The following is a 21,424-nucleotide window of genomic DNA, read 5'->3' as shown; positions in this document are numbered from 1 at the left end:
TTTTTTTTTACTATGGACATTTTGTATAATGTACAAAATTTAGTATCTCATTAGATGCTATAATGTGTACCACTGCAAATCTTTAATATACATGTATTTGCCAACTATTCTGAAATACATTTTTGATGGGCAAACAAAGAAACAAAACTTTCAATCAGTCACAAGCAATCTGTCAAAATTGTTAGAAGTGGCGATACGTACATTTCAACTAAGTGTCAAGTATTTTACTATTAATGTATTTTGTTACAGCTACATAACTGCCTTTTGGTTGTTAGTTTGCTAATTAATGGTTGAAAACAGAAACTACAAGTTCTAAAAAAGTAACTTTGGATTTTAGAAACACAACCATTGAGAAGTACCGAATTAAAAAAAAAATCAACCAAAAATATTTTACACCATTCAAACTGTAATAATTTTTTTTTTTTTAATTTTGGGAAATGATACCTACTTCGAGTAATAACTTTTAATTACCTTATAATTAACTAATAAGGTTTTTGCAAAGCTTATACACTCACAAAATTAACTGAACACTTACTATAAAAGATTAAAAATTAATATTACCATGAAAACAATAATAATTTAATTTATTTAACAAACAGGTTAAATGAAATTGATCCATAGTTTGCAAAAAAAGTTTGCTTTGAATTTTTGTAATCAAAAGTTATGAATTCTAAGTACCACTATTAGAAGGAAAAAAAAAAAAACATTTTACTGCACATCTAAAAAGCCATTTGCTGTACAGAACAGTTTCAATGGACAATCACTTTATGAATTTTAAAGTTACTATCAGCATATATATATATATATATATATATATATATATATATATATATATGAAAAAGATTTTATTATTTAAAAACATGAAATTCAACAAACTTAGGGTAAGTCATATAAAATACTTGAAAAAAATATAATATTTCACACATTAAGATACAATTTTTTTTGTTCATATGTGGTACAAAGTATTATCCAAAATACAGTAACAAATACTGTAATTTTATCAAAAACATCTGTTAATGTTTACACTAACTGGTTTTTCTGTAGTTCCGAACATATGTCTCAAAAAACTATCCAAGCCATAAATGATAATTTGAAATAACAATAACAAAACAAAGGCACAAAGAAACTAACAATAATTACGCATAAGCAACACCATGCATCGACACTTCACTTTCCGTTGGACCAATTCCGTGGGTATATTTTAAGGAAACAGTAATCATTTTAATCAAGCACAAGGAAATTACAACCAATATTTTCAATGAAACGGCAAGTGCTTACATAGTCTCTTTTGTCAACAAAATCTTTTAATAGTAGGGCAAATGCATGAACGAAATGGGAGTCAATTAGTTTCTTCTAAGATTCAATCACTATGTCATCATCAAAAGCTACAAAATCCATCATAATTATATTAGTAATATGGTAATAGCCAATAAAAAATAACATAAATAAACAAAATACAATTATTCTGGGTAATGCATTTTGTACGAGCTTTATGACCATCTATATGCAACTGCTTGAAGAAAGAAAAAAATTGGTACACAAAATGCTATACTTTTCCACAGGGCTCACACCAAACTGATGTAAACATTGCTACTACCTATGTACAAAACAATTTTATATCAAAAACGCAATATTTTAAGACTTGATTTCTCCCCTGAACGAAACAAAATCAAATAGTCTTAAAATAGGGCATAGTAAACAATGATATGGTTCGACACATTCCTTTTCACCTTCCAAATGAATCAAAATTGAGACTATTAACACTTTCAAGACTAGCTGTTTGGTGTTTAATGTGCCTGACTAACATTTATCCCACTCCTAAAATGTTTCAGTAAACTTACCGTATTCTCATTTCATCATGTAAGTACGCTACATGGAATTTGTTCATTTCGGTCCCACATTACGAAATACATCTTGGAACAGTCAGCAACATTACAAAATGGGAGCAAACGTATAAACAATGAAGGAAAATCGCTGTCCAAAAAGTGCACGGGTGCCAGCTAATATGAACACTTTCTAATCAAAGTGACACTACTACTCCCGCTCACGAACATCACAATGGATTTGGCAAGGTTATTATTCCTTTACGCACTTATTGTAGGGAATGCAATAGGTTCATCCAGAGACGAAATTCTGTTGGATTCTCATGGGGGCTTGCGAATTTACGTTTTATTATTTCCATTTCATAGTTAAGATTTTGCAAGAAGAGCAAGTGGACTCTCTCAGTGGGGGGGGCTTGAGTACCCCTGCCCCCTCTTCCCATTCCCCTGGGATTTACGCTCACCGTTCAGCTGCATACTTGAGGTCATTTCACCAACATGCAGTTGTTCTAAAATTTTTAACTACCCCAGAATGTCTGTTTTTCAGAAAACATAGTGGTTTATTATTTTCAATGTGAGGAAACCTGTGTTCCTAGCGGAACGCTGCACTACGAGGCACAAGCTACCTACTCAGGTGTGTGTGTTGAACTGATGCGGCAGTCCCGCTGCTGCCGCTCGCAACAAAAAGGTTGCATCTTTTTTTTTTCGTGCCATTAAAATGGTCACTCGTGCGCTCAGAGCACGTAGCCGTGACGGAACGGCAGGAAGGTATTATAGCCTCACATTGGCTGGAAAGCACTACCAAACACTCGAGCTCTGTCCTGAAAGTGTTGAATACATACATATAAAAAATATTAATAGCGATAATGAACGTTCTGGAGTGAAACGGAACTAAAAGAGACGCGACTACCGACGACTTAGGACTGGGGGGCGTTCAGGATGAACAACTCCTTCTGGAGCTTCTGCTCGGGGAACAGGAAGTCGAGGGTGGACCTCTGCAGCTCCTCCAGCGCCAGCTGCGCATGGTGCCGGACCGTGTCATCCGGGTCGGCGCGGTGCACCGCCTTCAGCACCCTGTACAGCTCCAGGAGCGCGTTCTCCAGGAACTGCAACACACCGCCGTCACACCGTCAACAGCACGGCTCAGCGGGGGGAGACACAATCACAAACACTGTGTGTTCATGAACATGATTTAAAATAAATACTGTATTTATAAAAGGCTCTTCCTAATAAATATACATAATGTCTTTTATAACCTTAAAACCAAAATTTTTATGTCATCGCATCATGTACTGAAAGCATGGAATCGGGTGGTATAAAGTTTTGGTTTTGAACCTTCAAATGTAGCCTTTATCTTAGAACAACGTTCATAAATTAACAAAACTTAGGTTTTCCTAAAACCACAGAAACTCTCATTTTCAGGGTTTTGGAGAAATGTAATTTTTATTGAACTATTGATTACACATTATTAAGGCCATGCATATTTCGCGAAAAGATTCCGAGACCAGCTGAAAGCCAAAACACTGTAACATTGTCTGTGTTTCGTGATTGGGTGAGTTTCTTTCAGGTGCGTGACGATTGTTAAAACACCAATCACAGTAATTCATTGCGGAAGCAAACGCGTCCTGAGTGGCTCAGTCTCGCAGACGGCCGCCAATTACAAGGAAGAAACCACAGGTGTGGGTATACCTTGTTGCAGTCTAATAGGCGTTCAGCTTTATTCGCGAAAAATGCTTGCATCTACACATTATAAATTAAGTGTTTCAAGACGAAAGCTACACAAGCATGGTTAGTCCAAAAGTGCTAGGACTGAAATAAAAATTAGTCATTAAGTTCGTAAAACATCATAAGGACTTGTTTATTAAAAAAATTAACTTTTCAAAACAATTAAATACGGTTATATTACAAAATTAATTTAAAATCATGTGCAAAAACTAGGCCTGTGCAAATATCAGTTTTTTTAGTTTGAATTTAATACAAATACAATATTATTCGTGAGCACGAATATTGAAATCAAATAGTAAGAATGAAAGTTAGAAGCCCACTAAAAAATTTTTTTCCACATCATGTCACCAACTTCTGGAAAATTAGATAAATAATATTAAGTTAAAAGTCGGTTTGGTTATGTCAACTACAGTAAATATGTAAAAAAAATTTTGTTAAAATATTTAAATTATGAAATAAAACATTATGGTTTTAATGTTTTAATAATGCAGCTAACCAATCTTAACTTAACCTAACCTAACCTAACCTAACCTAACCAACCAATCCTTCATATCAGTTCCTATTAACTTATTTTCCAGAATCTGCTACACATGTTGATCCAAAAAAATTTTTGTGAATGGCAAAATACCATGAAATTCAATACAATATATTTTATAAAAAAGTGAACCTTTTTTTTAAACCTTTACATATTCCCAAATAAAATGAGCACATACTTACACATTTAAATCCTAACTATTCACAAGTTTCCATTAATGGCAGCCAGTTCAATTGTATTTTAGTTTAGCAATATTATAAACAAAATTTTTGCTGATTTCATCAGAAATGTTAAACCATTATTTACAATTTTTTAAATATATTTTTGAGTCACAACATCTGTTAGATCTATTGTGACTATTTATTTATACATTGTTTAAACTGACCTAAAAAATACTGAATATCACAATACCAACAAATTATGTCAGGTCTTCAAAATATTTTTTCATTTGTATTCAACTTAACGATCATAATTCTGGTTACTTATCAAGTTTATACTATTTCCAGGATATTTCAACATACTAAATTAAAACAGGAAGCATAATTTACCACAGGATCATTGTATACAGGACCATGACACCAGGATCAAGGGACAAACTTGAGTACGTGACACGGAACTTATACGCCACTGGGTTTATCGCGCTACGTACCGTCAGAGTATCTTTACCCAGGCCCTGCAGAAGCGATGTAATGACTAGGACAGCTGCTCTGCGGACGACGGGGGATTGGTCAGACTGCACAATGCTTCGCACACACACAAAAATCTGTAAACAACAAAGCAGAGGCCATCAGATACAGTCGCACACAAAGCAACACAACCAAATCAGGAAAATGGACGGAAGGAGTCGGCTGTGGCCTAAAGTAATGAATGAATGATAGAATGAATGCATGCATGAATGAATGAATGAATGAATATATGAATGACTAGAAAATCCTTCCAGCATTACCCTGGAATGATTTCATGAAATTGCGGAAAATTTAAACCACACTCGCTCAATATTTGACACACCCAGATTCATATCTCTATTCAATGCCCAAACCATAATTTGAGTCTACATAGACTCACATGCGTACTGACAAGATATAAGTTACTGTGTATGACAAACACCATTGGTTTTACTTTTACAATGGTAAAATCAAATGCAAGCTAGAGTAGAGAGAAATTAAAATATTTTCCACATTTGTGACACTTGTTACTTGTTTAGCATTTAGCGATAGCTGTATTTTATGGTGATTAATTACTAATAAAGGGAAACCCTGTTAATACAAAACTCTCATTAATACAAATAGTGTTCACAGTACCTAGAAATTACATAAGAGTTATAATGCCATGGAATTTATTTAATACAAATGTATGGTTAATACAAATATTACAGAATTATGCAAAGAAACAATGTAAATTTTTAACTAAAATAATACTGATGCGTGATACCACAGCTTTGGTTCAGTTTAGGTTGGGAATAAAGCTTAAAAATTTCCATATTTTTTTTTCCTTTTGGTGGGTAGTTTCTATACCTTTGCTTTATTCTTATGTCTTCAATCTTTTTCAAATTAGTAAAGAATAAATTTTTTTCAAACCACATATATGCAGCTAACCTAAAATGTTATTTTAAAATCCCTAAAAAAAGTATATTTGGTGCTCTATAAAAATTGTGTGCAAGTTTCCTAGGAGTATATATATTTTTTTGGGTGTATTAGCATATACTAAATGTGAAAAATATTTTCAAAATCCATTTGAATTTGATTTAGAAATTATATAAGTTATGTGATAACATTTTTTAATATGTAGTTTGGTTGATACAAACCTCATTATTGCAAAGTGAGTAAATGATGGTCTCTTGAGGTTTGCATTATCGATGTTTGACGGTAAACACTCAAGATGTATACGATTACCAGGTGAACAAATTTCAGGACTTTTTCAGGACCTTTAAATAAAATTTTCTAACAACTTTGAACTATAAAATGGTAATTTTGATATAGAATAAGAAAAATTAAACATAATACAATATATATCTTCGATTCACAGGAACATGCACATAGTATTAAAGTTATAAAGCTAAAAATTGTTTGGATATTATTTGCACACAAATGACGTTAAGCTGTAAATAACAATGCGATATACTTCTCACCTCTGTTATAATAGGTCCTATTCTGTAACCCAGAACTTTGCAGACTTCACCGAGGTTGGACAGGCTGGACGACCGGATGAAAGGATCGTTGTCCTTCGTTCCGTTCAGGAACGTTCCGACCAGCATGGCCTTGTAGTGGGGAAGAATCTCACCTGAAAACAAACTTAACTGTCAGGATCTCTCCTGAAAACAAATGTAACTGTTACAAGGCTCAAAAAATTACTAAAAAAAATAGTAAAACTTAAGCAAAAATTTATAATCAATTTAATATGAAGTAAAATTTGATTTAGTAAATCAGAATAACAACCACAATATGGTGAGGTTTGATTTTCAATTGAGCTTCAACAAGGTGCATACAAATATATTGGGTGAACCTACTTCGGAACCTTTTTCAGGATCTTGTAATAAATTTATTTACAAAGGTTTTATATGACAGGTTAATTTTTTACACACAATAAATATTTTTTAAAAAAAATGGACCTATTGCTTGCAGGAATATACCAATTTTTATTTTAGAAAACAAAGTTTTTTAAAGAAGATTTACACGTGATCTAAGAGGACAGTCTCCAACTATTTATGATTTATGTGTTGACGTGCGACGTGCCGCGCACGTCTGGCCGAGCGTGTGCGTGCGCAGCCTCCCCCCTCCTCATCTACCTCCGCCTGCCCGGCCGCCTCCTCCTGCCTTCCCCAAGCCGAGGTCCGTCAACACCCTCTGGATAAAAGGCCTGCTTTCTAAACGGAGGGAGGCGTGTGACGTCAGGAGTGGTCCTAGCCTGCCCCGGTCAGTAAGGGTCGAGCCTAGCGCGCGCACGTATTCCTTCCCTTCTGTAGCTTGCCAGAGGTCAGTTTTTGCTGCAATTCGAACCGAGCTATCAGTTAACATTCCCTATGGCCGTTGTTTCGGGATGTGGGTTTCTTATGTGATTTGGAACTGAGAGATCAGTTAACATGCCGTATCGCTGTTGTGTTACCTGATGTAACGTTAATTATGGCAATGGGCCTCGTGTTCAAGTATTCAGTTTTCCTAAATACGATGACCGAAAACGACTCTGGCTGCGAAAAATTCGTGACAATTTCGAACCATCAGATTCTTCCAGGGCAAGTTCAATTTTTATGAAAAATATAAATAGTCCGTATTAAGTGTAAACCACTATCAAAATCACTATTTCCTCTGTTATCTTTGTAAACAGTGAACTTTTGTTCGATCACTTTTATTATGAATGTTTTTAGTTTACAATAGTTGTTAAAAAGGTTTTGTATTAATGAACATCAAACAGCAGATTTTTCACCTTTAAATTTCTTATTTCCCTGGTTTTAGCAGCTTCACGGTTAGTTTGTAACTATAAAACAAAAGCATTTATAACCAAAGAGAAAAAATAAATATAATACAGTAAAGCAAAGGCCTATTATAATAATATTTGAAATTTCCTGTAAGAAGCATTAAATATACAAGTCACTAATACTCACGCTATATATAGACTACATGTATACAGTGGTGGATCCAGGATTTTGGTTTGGGAGGGGCTTGACCCAGCTGAGGCTAGGCTTTATCAAGGCAAACACTAAAACAATAGTGGACCCAGATGCTTTTGGAGGGGGCTTGAGCCCCTTAGCCCCCCTCTGGATCCGCTACTGCATGTATACTTGCATACATACATATACATCCACTTTCAAATTTATAATGCTATTGATATTTAAACAACATACCATATATATTGGAGAAGTTAATATTTAAATGTGTTATGCATGAATGTTAAATTATGAATTCTTTAAAAAAACTTTAAAACATTTGAAGGAACAATTTTCTTTTAAAAAATAAAAATGCCTGATTTTAAAAATCATCATTTAAGGAATTTAGAGAAAAAAAAGAAAAAAACATTTTATTCGATTTTATCTTTGTTTCATGTATAGAATGTTATATGTTTATATCTTCTGTATGGGCCTTTTTTGTAGATAAACATGAGAATTCTGATCCATAGTGTAAGAGAAAACGATTTTTTATTTGTTTGTTAACTTTACAAATTAATACAGGTTAACATAAATTGCATTTAAATTTACTTTCGGTACCTCTGATAACAAAAGCTCATTTTGGTTCAAAATTAATATGACTATTTATTCGTGAGACCATGAACTACGTTGGTGTATAATTTTTAGACATACTTTTATAAACATTACTAAAAGTTTCGTGGTAATATTTTTTCGTATTATTTTGATACAATATTAACGAATATTGATTCTCATTACTAAAATAATTTGCCCAGAAATTGTTTTGATTTCTTAATAACATTGGATTTAAGTGGTTTAAAATGCATTAAACTATCGCTAAGTCTGTCAAATATAACTTGCTCTTTCCCCACAAAGCCAGTAAAATAAAAAAGCATGCTTAGTCAATGATACCACTGCTTGGTATCAATTAAATTTATAGTACTTTATACTTACTGACTAGGTAAGACTATAGTGCGTCTCACTTATAACTGCTGGAATCAATGCCATTCTAAAATAATTCCAGTGGTAATTATTTTTCTTTATAAACATATTGTTAACATAAATTTTAAAACAGCCACAACAGTTTATGGATAATAAATGGAATGACAGAATTTTTTTTAAATTACTTCAGCAGAGTTCGTTTGTTTCGATGAGCTTAGTCAAACGCTTCTTAAAAAGCAACCTAAAATTCATTAACACAAAGAAAATAGAGTTTGCTTGGGTGGCCTGCTGTCGTGATAAAATGTCTGTAACTGTGTTTATTAACAAAACTACCACTGCTGTGAGGAGAAAGGTTTTTACAAAACATCCAAAGTATATTTTAAAAGCGCACTTTAGAAAATATAATAAATAAAAAAAAATGACTATTGCTATAAACGTTAAGTCAATTTCCTAAAACCGTAATAAAACACTCTGATACGTTTTTGTGATGCTTATCTTAGCCGCGCATTTTCATTCTTAAAAATATTAATTTTAATAACATTATACGATTAAATTTTAAATGATTGACGAATACGCTTTAATGAAATGTGTCTAATACTATATTAGACAAGCTAAGATTATGTGTATCGAAGATTTCCTCTTCGAGAAATTACTGATTTTGTAATCCGGCTTTTAAATCGCATGACTTAACTAGTTAAATTATAATCCACAATTACTTTTAATGTTATATGTGATGTCCATATAGTGAGACATAAATATAAGAATATAAAAGTAATAAAATAACAGCGAAAAGCAGCTGAAACGCTGTGAAACAGGCGCGCCGTAGAGCGGAGCGAGGGACCACTCTTGATGACGTCACGCGCTTGAAAGCAGGCCTTGTGTCCAGAGGGTGTTGGGTCCGTCCAAGTCACGTAGGCCGGCTGGAATTCCTGGAAGCGCCCGCGATTCCTGGAACCCCCAGCCCTTCCTACGTCACGCCCCGGCCCTCAGGAGGGGTATATAAGGCCGGTCCTTGGGCCAGGAGGTCAGTCACTCAAACAACGAGATTAATTAGGCCACTTTTGCGCAAAACTATACACGCCTCTAAATACAGACATCACGACACTTCCAAGCATCAGTTAGCCAACTAACTGAGGGGAAAGGGTGACCTCCCCCCGCCAGACATCTACACTATTAAAAATAGAGCCAAGCAACATGCGACAGCTATTTAACTACTTTCTGGACCGTGAGCCACCATTAATCTTAAAATTTCACACTTCGCGCCCCGCTGTCGTTTCCAGTGATTTGAACAAAGTGACGGGGTCGCAATATTTATATTGGCAACCACATAGCGAGTTATGGGAACATAATAGTTCCTGGTATCGCTGTCACACGCTCCCGGCCGAGCATATGAGGAAACGGCGGCGGCAGGAGGTCGGTCAGGGGGAATACAATCCACTAACTCCACTTTGTTTTTTACAGGTTATAGCAGACAACAGCCAGGGGACTAGCTACAGCAATAATGGCTTAGCCTAACTTTGACCGAGCTATGTTGGAACGCAATAGTTCGGTCCCTAAGGCGGCCAGAAGTTTACTAATCCATGTAATTTTTTTTTACCGTTCACCAACACGACCACACGATTATATGCCTGCGCCAGTGTCGGCTTGAACTTCCTGTTACAAGCATATATGAGCTGACTACTCATGGATGTTCTGTGTTCCCAGGGGTTCGAAGGAGCGGCTTGCACAGGTTTACACTACACGCCACACCCGAGTTTAACTAGGTCACTTGAAATTACAGCACACAGACAAGCCTCTAATGCACACCAACATGACATTACATCACGCCAGTTAGCCGATCTAACTGGTGGGGAGCTTCTCTCCCCCGCCGATGACAGGTACACGTAACTTTTTATAGCATTACACAACCTACCAGCCACACACAGGCCCGTGTGCCAAACTTATCCAACAAGACACGCGCCCCGCCCGTTGATCCAAGTGATTTTACAAAAGTGTGGGGTGCACATGATTTACAATGCACTAAGCGAGTTATAGAAACTTCGGTTTCTGGTCTCGCACACACTAACTGCCCCGGATGGCAATATGATGGATCAGCGGCAGGAGGTCAGTAGGTGCCCTAGAGGCACCACCGGCTGCCGAGCCTTGCTCACCGCGCCACAAATCGCTCACCGCGCCTTCACTGGCAGCCGAGCCTGCCAACTGCAAGCCGGAGTACGTCGACCGAGTCCGCGAACGAGTTAGAGTGTATCGGGAGACCGTCGGCACCAACCGCGAGTGTTCAAAATAAAACTCGTACCTCATATCTGAGAGTATCCTCGGGGACCTATCCAGCCAGCCAGCCTGCCAGTCAACCAGCCAGCTAGTCCGCCAGCCAGCCAGTCCGCCAGCCAGCCAGTCAGCCAGTCAGCCAGCCAGCCAGCCAGCCAGCAAGCAGGTCAGCCCTACTACTGCGGGGAAAGGGAGACCGCAGAGCCAAATCAGCCACAGCAAGTAAGTAGGCATCAGACGAGGGACACTGGGAGCCACTTTCAGGGCATCCCAAGGTGGGAGAAAATCCTACCTACCACTCTTAGGAACCTCCAGTCAGAAGTTACTCGCGCCAGTCAGGCCATACCTTCTTATCCAGGCAGGAACTAAGGATTGACGCTTAAGGCCACTCTGGAAGAGCCAGAGGAGCCACCTCGCGACAATTAGTGGCGCCAAATGTGGGGCCACTCCCTTCTTATTCAGGCAGCACAGTAAAGATTGGACGTAGGGAGGGGACTCGCTCCAGCAGGAAGCAACCCCAGCCACGCGACAGTGTGACTGTACACTGAAGTGCGGCATCAAAAAACAAATTGCAAGTTAGCGAAAGGCTGCTAGAAATTAAAATGTTATGACTTCGAACCCTTCACTATTTCTTACTTATGGACTTTTTCGTGACTAGATCAGTTTCGTTACTAAGGTGGCATGTAGACACCTTGGTTAGTACAGAAAGACAGTTAAATAGCTAAATTCCTAAAAAAAAAGCCACTCATTACAAACAAACTCTCTCAACTTAAAAATACAGACTTGACTCATAAATTAAATCAACACTTTTATAATTTACTTGCTACTTGCTTACCATCACTGTTTTTTGTTTGATTGCCAAAGTCTCAACAAAAAGTTGAACGAAAGTTTAGAAAAACTATGTATTGTTTCACTTAAATTTAAAATAGTGATTGGCCTAATACAAAATTTTTTTTTTTCAATCTGAATCTTGATTTAAAATCATGAAAATGACCCCAAACCTACCCCTTGAATTCAAATCTAGGTCTCAAAGTGTCAATAATACAATAATGCACACTAAGTTAAGATATGGTATTGAAATTTTATTTCAAATGTTTGTTTCACAAACTAAATACAAAAATTAAATGACATATTCAATCTTAAAAGTACTAGTATATCTTAGGGAACAGTAAATAAGATCAGTTATAAGATAAACACAAATATATTTCCAAAACTTCTGAGTTGTCATTGTTGAATTTCTAAACTTATTAAATTTCCTTAATTGAAGGGAAAATTAGTAAATGTTTGTCCCTTTAAAAAGACCTTACCACGTATAATTCTGTTTAACAAGAGGGTACTATTATTAGCCGGCAGCATGCAGAAGGTAAACCAGTCTAATGTGACTGAAGCATTACCGACGCCGGTCGGACCGGCTGGTCGGCGGGCGGCAAACATAGCATAATGGCGCAGTTCATGGTCCTTCGCATGCACTGCCGAGATATTTTAATCTAACAACTTATACTAAATCCTGACTTTTATTTTATTAAAAACCAACACCGGCTAGTTATTTGAGCACATATTCAAACAAAGTGCAATGGAAATTTTTTTTTACCCATAATGAAAAACTCACATAAGAAAGGCAAATAAATTTTTTCAATCAAAAATTCAGCATAAAATATGTACAAGTAAATACAGTAAATGTGTAGCAACATTGAATGTTGGTATACTGAAAACTTACGAAGTATGCTTTATTAAATATTCGTAAGCAAACAAATAATCGTTGTTTTGAACTTTTAGTTTTCGAGGTCGAATTGAAAATGAATAATTAACTATTTGTATTCATAGCCAAAAATTTGAATTTTCACACAGGCCTACCCTTCGCTTCAACGCACCAGGTCCTGAATTGGCATGCCACTCCATGTTGATAATACGTTTCTATGGGACTTAAAGCAGTGACTAATATTTAAAACTAGAATATTAAATACAGTATAATGGCTGCCTGCACATCACCATACTAGACATCTGTGAATTGTGATTTTTCAGTTTGAATCGAATTCGAATCGAATTTCAAAAAAATTTTAACATACCACCTTTGAAAAACTGGTCACTTCATTCACAGTTTAAATCAAGTAACTAAAATTAAAGTGAGACTATATTGAAGAAGCACAACCAGATTCTCAAAAATTAAAAAAAAAAAATTAAAAATTATATGTCTGTAGCACTAACATAAATCACTTCGCACATCATTTAAAATTGTCATGGAGAAAGGTGAGTTCATTGACATGGTGCGGCAATAACAATTCTCTGCGGCTGGTAACTATGTTGCCCGCTATAGAGAAAACTCTCTCACTTGCCACCTTATTTAGCATGTTTGACTTTCAAGAATAAAAATATTAAAAATATCACAGCATAAGGAAGTGGTACAAAAGAAAAATAACAAATTTACCATTTTTATTGCTTAAGCATTGCACATTTTATTCTAAAATCAAGTTTATAATTAGGGGTGACACGGTGGGTTCACTCTTAGCTGAGTTTTTAAATAAACAAACACCGTCGTATCACTGCGCCGCGTCAGCAAGTGATAGGCTGAATTCATCTTGCGCGCCAAGTACTAGTTGCAACACACACACTTCAGTACAGTCGGTGCTAATAAAATAACGGAGAAGTAATATAACAGGAAGCACCGTAGCACTTTGTTCAGCATAGGTGGTTCATTTGCGAAGAAAAAACTATGCACTTTACGCCTAATAGCCGTCTTCACAAAATCATCACAAGTTTTGATAACAGGATACTCAAGTTTCCTTTTCTTCCCGGGAGTTGTTAATGTCCCAGTGTCCTGTAATTCTTTCCTTGCACAAAGCACACTGCTCTTCAAAACACTCGTAAATTCCGCAGTTAAACTCGCGATATCGTTCACATGACAATCCGGATATTTGTCTGAAAATATTTTAAAAAAATTCAACACAATAGTTTTCTGTGCACTTTTCAAAGGCTTTCCCGTTCTGTGCTTTACAAAACTCGGTCCAGTGTCCATGGGCGTCGCAAGGATATATTTTTTTGGGGGGGACTTCAATTGATTTAGTTGTTTGAGGAATATCCATCCTCTGGAAAAAAAGCGGGGGGCCCCGGGGGTCCTCCCCCGGGAAAATTTGGGGTTTGAAGGTGCAAAAAGGTGGTTTTTAGGCATTTTTCTTTCCTAAATATTCTAATTATAGTTGGTTGCAATATATATTTTATTTTTTATAAAAAATATTTTCAGAGAACAAATTTGTAAAAACACAGTTAACATATCTGCTGGTGCTATATACACACAAAATCATTAATTTAAACATCAGGAGAAACTACGAAACTACGAAACTAAATATATTATTGGAGGGGACGAAATTGAAGACTTTTATTATTGGGGGGGACGTGTCCCCCCCGGTTGCGACGCCCATGCCGGCGTCAGCCATAACAAACCGTGCGTGCGCAAATCCGAAATACAACTGTTGCGCCGGGCATCAACTGTACACTGTACACACTGCGTCTGCTAACATAATTGTAAGTAAATACTTGCTGACACATTAAACTGTATTGGATATTAATGGTGAAACGCTATAATGCTATATAACAACAATTTTTATAAAAAAGGCTGTGTAAAAATACTTACAAATGGTACGTAACCAAGGGACTATTTCTTGCGCACGAATAATGTGCGCGGCGGCCGGCAGACAATGAAAATGTTTGTTTACAAGAGGCTTTGTTTATTCCAAAACTCAGGTAAGAGTGAACGGAGAATACTATTATGCAAAAAAAATGTAAAGTAATCCATAAAAACAAAACCTATTAATGGAAAGTGCGTTTATTTAAAAAGTAGACTTTGCGAAAGCACACCAAATAATTTAAATTAATGAGTGATGCAATAAAACCATATTATTCAACGTAAAAAAAAAGAAACCCGTAACAAGAATGTGATTTGTAACTATACGCATAACGATCGTGCGGGTTTACTTAGTTTCTGACAGAGCGCGCACGTGCATGCAGTCTGCGAGCTATCGATATCAAGTTTCGACTATGTGCGCGCGCTCTATATAGGAATACAGGAATCAACACAACCAAACTGGCGCTGCGGCTGCTTACGTTTTTATAAGCGGTATAAAGCGACTCCCGAGCCGTTAAAGAGGAAGTTTATAACTTTAAAACAGTCTTTAAAACACGATTTACACATCAGAATACTTTGTAATAGGATTAATTAATTCAGAAAGCAGTTTTATCAGAACGAACGGCGTAAACTTCGTAAAGCAATAGGCGCGTTGTACACAACGGGAATTTATTGCATTACATGAAATGAGGTTAAAACGGGACAGAAATAAAATGGTTCAAATAACGTGAAAACATAAATAACGGTAACGTAAATAAGGGGTTTCGCTGTATAATTTTTTGTAAGTGGAAGATGTAATCATTCATTTACATTTCTTCTAAAAATGGGGTGGGGGATGTCCTATATTAGTGTATCCAGGCCAGATTTTGCAAGGTGAATTATTGTAAAATGAATTCGATTCGAATTACAGTTATTACAGTCATTATTTATTTAAAATTAATGAACTATTTGTGTTCCGCGCTATTGTTGCGCGCGGATTTCATGAGTTTGACGTTAATTAACGTAACAGCTTTTGGTTTTCGGCCAATCACGAAAATTCAGAAATTTCGAATATTCGCAGAACCCTACACCATACCACTTACAATACTGTATAAACAAATTTTCATAACTTGAAACATAAATGAAAACAAAAATTTAAAGATGAAACCATAGAAAAAAATTTGAACAGACAAGTGCAATGGCTCTTAAATGCTATTCGTAATCAGACACTTTTAATAAGTATTGAGCAGTTTGTGAATGCAACGTTAACTCCTGGAGCTCTGCACGCCGTTTGCCACCTTAAGTTGGCATTTTTCAGTTACGTACAGTCTGTAATCAGCCCACCGATCATGCCGCTCACATTTTCTAGAGTGTTACATATTATATTACATTTTAACAATATTACAGGATGTCCAAAAATACATGGTGAACCATTTCAGAACTTTTCCAGCCATCTCCTTATATATTTTAATAACACATTAAATTATACACAAGACATTAATTAGCATTAAACCAGGGATGTAGCTAGGAAAATGTGAGTGTGGGTTGCCTGCAAAAAAATGGCGACACAGCAAATTAAATACCACAACTTTAACGTCAATTGTTTTAGGAAAAACAACACCCCCGTTTAAATTTAACCAAATTTTCTCAACCATCGTTAACGTTCACTTCTATTTCAAGCGAATTCTTCTGTTCTTCTGTGCTTTAAATGGGTAGTCTTGGACATCTGGACCTTCCAGCGAAATGCGAAGCAGGGAATCAAGCGTGAACTCACTCAGTCTGTTTCTCAAGTCAGTTTTTTTGAGCTTCATTTGAGAGAAATCTCTCTCACAGTCAGCTGTGTGAAGTGGAATGACTCTGTACACTTGTGTGAGTTTGGCTATATTTGGAAACAAACTGCCAATTGTTTTGTCAGTGCAAAGAAAGTGAACCACTTCTGTACAAGTCTTTTTCCTGTGGTTATCAGCCATGTATTGCTTGATTTCACACCATTCTTGTAGGCAAAGTCTTGATTCTAATCCAAATCTTGCAGACAACAGTTTTATAGCTTCTGTTCCATACACATCAAAGCGATGGTCATGAGGAGATGGAAGATGTGTAGGGTTAAAAATGGAAAAACATGTTAGAATGTCACAATCGGTAAATCTGACTTGAATGTTTTCAATTAGTGTTTGGAGGTACTGTAATTTAATGTTCTTGAAATGAGCAGCATTTGTTGGCTTGGTGTGAACTGAGACACCTTTACTTGCACACATTTCCAAATATGATGCAATTTCCCTCTCATTTAATCCTTCAAAATCTTTCAGTCTCTGAAGTTTGTTGATGGTTGAATCTACAAAAGACTTCACAATACTCAAATCAGCATTTTCCTGTTGAAATATTTTAGAAAGACGGTTCATGATGGGTAATACGTCACACATTAACAGCAGTGTTGCAATGAATGAGAATTCAGTCACATAAGAACACAGACCCCGAGCCCTTGCATCATTTCTTTCTTCACATTCCCTTTCAAGACTAAGTACAACACTTGGATAAATATCTTTCATCCGAAGTACACATTCTCCATAGCTCAACCACCTTGTATGACTAGGCTGCTTGACCTTGCCTTGTGGATCTTGAGGAAATAGACACTGTAATTCATGCAGGCCAGCACTTCTGACAGAGCTGTTTTGGTAAAAGTCAAATACCTGCCTCATAATGTCACAGAATTTTTTTATTCCAAGGGTCTTTTCAGCAGCTTGCGATACAGCCAGATTCAACCTGTGGCCTGCACAGTGTACACCAACAGCTTCACATACATTTTCTACACCTAGCTGTTGCTGAATTTCTACCTGTTTCTCTCTTATCTTTTTAACTGCCCCATTATGTTTACCTGTAAGAACAGGTGCACCATCTGTTCCAATACCACACAGCTTTGAGAAACATAGATCACTATCATGCAAATATGATATAACAGCATTTGAAATGTTAACAGAGTTCAGGGCAACACCTTGCAAATTTGAGGTACAATTTTTTGTACCACTAAGGCCACTATTTCCTAAGTCACTGAGAATGTCAATAATTTTCAGGAAACTGCTTTGCAGGACACCTTCAATGTCAACATAACGTGCATGAATGACTAATTTTTCAACTACAGCTGAATCTGTAGTCTCATCAATTTCAATTGAGAAGAATGGTGCATTTTGTAACTTGCCCAAGATCTCATTTTCTATCACAGTGGATAAACTAATTACCATATCTTGAATGGATGTTCTACTACAGTAATTAGCATTTTTTGCTACACGAATTGTGTCTTTGATGGGAACACCAAGAAAGCATGCCAAGTCCAAAATAGGCTCAAAGTTTGTTGTATGAGGAATTTTCTTTTTGCACAAGAAGTATAAACATGCAAACGCTTTCATGAGATCTTCCTCACACATGCTTGGCTGTATTTTGTCACTGATGGGACCATGAAGGCTGGCTTGCAATTCAAGTTTAAGTGAATCAATATGTGCAGCACAATTTTCGTGTCGAACAACACTTTCCAATCGCAAATGAGTGCATGGGGATTTTGTCCAAGTATCTCTATCAAAAGGAGTTTTGTTAAATTTTTGACACAGCAAGCAGAACATACCTTTAGCATCTGTGTTGTAAACCAACCATGCTCTGTTAGTTTTCCACTCTCGCCTAAATGTGACTGCTTGTTTTCGTCCCACTGCAACTGCAGAACTAGTTGAGGGTGTTAGTGTGCTTGCTGGTAGCTGGTCTTCTGTAGATACACCCACAACACTTGATGAGCTAGTTGATGGCACTGGTGGCTGGTCTTCAATAGGCGCAGTGTTTGTCACAAGGCACTTGTTTTCTAACTCTGATACTTTACAATTTGATTTGGTAGTCTCTTCAGAATGAACATTCTCACTGTCCAGAAAAATTTCCCGTTTTTTTCTTGGTTTTGAAACGAAAAACTTTGTAATTGTCTGATTTCTTTTCCCATTGTTAGACATGTTTACACTACTGTAAAAGAAAGCTCTTTGTGAATATCTTAAAATAAATACAGAACCGACAATGTTATTACTAAAACTAATGGCTTATTTATGTTAGTTTTCTCACAAAAGTTTTATTAGTATACCATTTGTCACAAATTCTTCACTCACTCCTTTGGCACTCAAGAAATAGGCCATTGGAAGTAACAAGTAAATATAGTCATCACCTCATAATACACAAGCCTTCTCTCAATAACAAAGAAAAACTTTCACAAGTCCAACTGACCTATCCACTCTGACACTCATACAACAGATTAATGTTTTAGTATAGGCCTACATGTCACTTTTGATGGTGCAGTAGAGTGGTTTGCTTGTCACTTAACACGGAAGATAGGAAGGTCCTTTGTTGACGCCTGGCGGCACTGTTATCTCTAAATCATCAGACGCGCGGCGGCAAACGAGCCAGGCTAGGCGGCACGGAGTGTTTGACCTTGTCTTTGTCCCTCCAACGTAAGGAAAGAGGGGGAGGAATGGTTGCCTAGCAACGTAGAGACTTGGGGTGGGAAGGAAGTAGCAGAGAGCTTCTCTGCAGCGGCACATCACACGCAGCAAGACTGTCTAAAAATAGCTCATCCCCCTTCCATATTCACTCCTCCAGCTCCGGCCAGGCGGCAAAAACTGCTTAGCGCAACAAGGAGATAACATTCCTTGCCATACATCCAGGAATAGAGATATGGTTTTTAGATAAAATTAGTGTGGGTCGGCGATTTCCGAGTGTGGGTTTCACCGCCCCATGCCGCCCCATGTGGCTACATCCCTGCATTAAACATAAATAATGCAATTCAAAATAGATCAACTTTACTCAGGAATGTGCCCATTTTACGTTATGAACTTAATAACTATTTATAAATAATTCCCACATGGTTAAGCGGACAGACTACAAGTAATTATACCGAATGTGCCACTATAAATTGAAGCGGGGCATAAAAAAAATGCAAATAAGAAAAAAAGATGCCGGAAATTATTTTTGTGACTTCCAGCACAGTTATTGCTTATTCCAGGACTTTGTGATTTTCATGACCAGTCCTTCGGTTTCTTTACTTTTTTGTCTCTTTCAGAACTTTCGTAAACTCTATGGACACCCTGTATTAATTACTATTATGTTCAGCCACATGGCAGCTGATTACAACTTGTTTTAAAAGTCACTACACTGTACACTGATATTTCTTTGGTATTCCTGCTACAACTATGTTGATGTCTGATAACCCGGCAAGATCGATAATCAGTAGAGACAAGATTTTATGGTTTTATTTTAAGTCGTATTTAGTTTTTAAAACACAGGATTTTGGTGTTAGTGTTTTTATTTTTGAAATAGCTGTTTTGTAGTACTTATTCCACAATGGTAAATTAAAATGCTTCATTTTTACTAGTGATGGGCCGAGACTCGAAAATTCGAGTCGAGTCGAGCGAGTAGCATCAGCTCGGCTCGGCTCGGCATTCGAGTTTATTTTACTCGACGGGGCGAAACTCGAAAGGAAATTCGGGTAAAACTCTATGATAAAATATAATAAAATTGAATTACAATAAATTCTTAATATCTCCTTACGTGACTTCGGCCGACACTAAAAATTACGTACGTAAGACCGAAACACGTACTTACAAACAATGACGACAATCTGCCATATCATTTATATTTTAGTTTTACATATTGCCAACTTAACAGGTGTGACCACATAGCAAAGAAGACGAACACATTTTAATAAACAAAACACGAATTAAATTTTATAATCATAATATCGGCAGAAATATTACTTTTTTTTAGTAAATCCGTGCTACAATCGGCGCAACGTTACAATAATAAATTAACGGTAGCGTTATATTTGTGCGCATGTTTGCGACTGATACGCCACCAATCACAAAATGGCATTTAAAAAAAACTTTGCTCCACTAATTTTAGGAAGTATAGGTTGGCGAACTTGAATTTTTTTTCCGTGTTTGTTTACACTATTACGTTCGGCGAGATTGCGTTTTGTATAATTGTTTGCTATCCAAGTTAAGTGGCAAGTTAAAATTAATTATGAAGTATAAAGTATTTTATAAAGTGTAACTATTCAATACAAATACAAAAGCATGTATTGGTTGGAAGTGCCAGCTTGCGATTGGCCGGCAACGTAACGGCGTTAGTGTTGTAGCAATAATCTTTAAATGTATTATATTTGTTATGGGAACGTTTATTGTAATGTTGCGCCAATTGTAGCACGGCCTTACACTTCCCATAAGTGAAAGTTTTCAAAAATGTTCTAATGATTGTGTGAAACTTACCCTAACCTTCGCGCCAACAAGCCTAAATTATATTCAATGTTTTTTATTGACTCGTGAATGCTACAGGCCGCAGCTAACTCGTTCGGTTCAAAATAAGGTAAATATGTAGTTGAGCGGTATTTGCGAAAAAAAAAAATGTTAAAAATCTGAAAATACTTTTATTATATGCTCTTTAAATTCCTCTTTTCATTAAAGCCGGCGGATATAAGAAATTTCAAATTCTTTAGGAGATATCGAATTTTTTAATTTTCACAGTTGGGCGATATTTGTTAAATAAAATTTAAAAATTTCAAAAATACTTGTATTCTATGCTCTATACCTCAATAATTGAATTGTATTATATCAGTTAAGAATTTAACCTAAATGAATTATTTATATTAATTCTTGTATTTTAAATATATTTGATTAAGTGGGCCATGATATAACAAGACAACCATCTAAGGACTCTTAGCAATAAAGTGCAAATATTCAAGCTCGACTTAAGTGTCAAAGATTCAAATAAAAATTCAGACTCGAATCGACTCGACTTTATTTATGATCTACAAACTCGACTCGAATCGACTCGAACTAATTATTGTAAAATTCGACTCGACTCGACTCGACTTAAAAATTTGCAGGTTCGTACATCTCTAATTT

At 36.4% G+C, this 21,424-nt stretch overlaps 1 protein-coding gene across 1 annotated transcript in view; it reads right to left on the bottom strand.

Moving 5' to 3' along the window:
- Nucleotides 1-896: 896 nt before the first annotated feature.
- The window catches only part of LOC134540848 (transport and Golgi organization protein 6 homolog), a 69,372-nt gene continuing 48,844 nt past the window's right edge, over nt 897-21,424 (bottom strand). Inside the window, exons 8-10 of the mRNA XM_063383842.1 lie at nt 6,209-6,360; nt 4,730-4,843; nt 897-2,926 (exon numbers count right to left, since the gene is read on the bottom strand). Coding sequence (XP_063239912.1) covers nt 2,738-2,926; nt 4,730-4,843; nt 6,209-6,360 — 455 coding nt within the window. The 3' untranslated portion in view covers nt 897-2,737. The remainder of the gene's footprint in view (nt 2,927-4,729; nt 4,844-6,208; nt 6,361-21,424) is intronic.

Source organism: Bacillus rossius, chromosome 17, assembly GCF_032445375.1.
Source record: "Bacillus rossius redtenbacheri isolate Brsri chromosome 17, Brsri_v3, whole genome shotgun sequence".
Lineage (NCBI taxonomy): Eukaryota > Metazoa > Arthropoda > Insecta > Phasmatodea > Bacillidae > Bacillus > Bacillus rossius.
The sequence above is the reverse complement of the archived record's forward strand: the minus strand, read 5'-3'. Positions and strand labels throughout refer to the sequence as shown.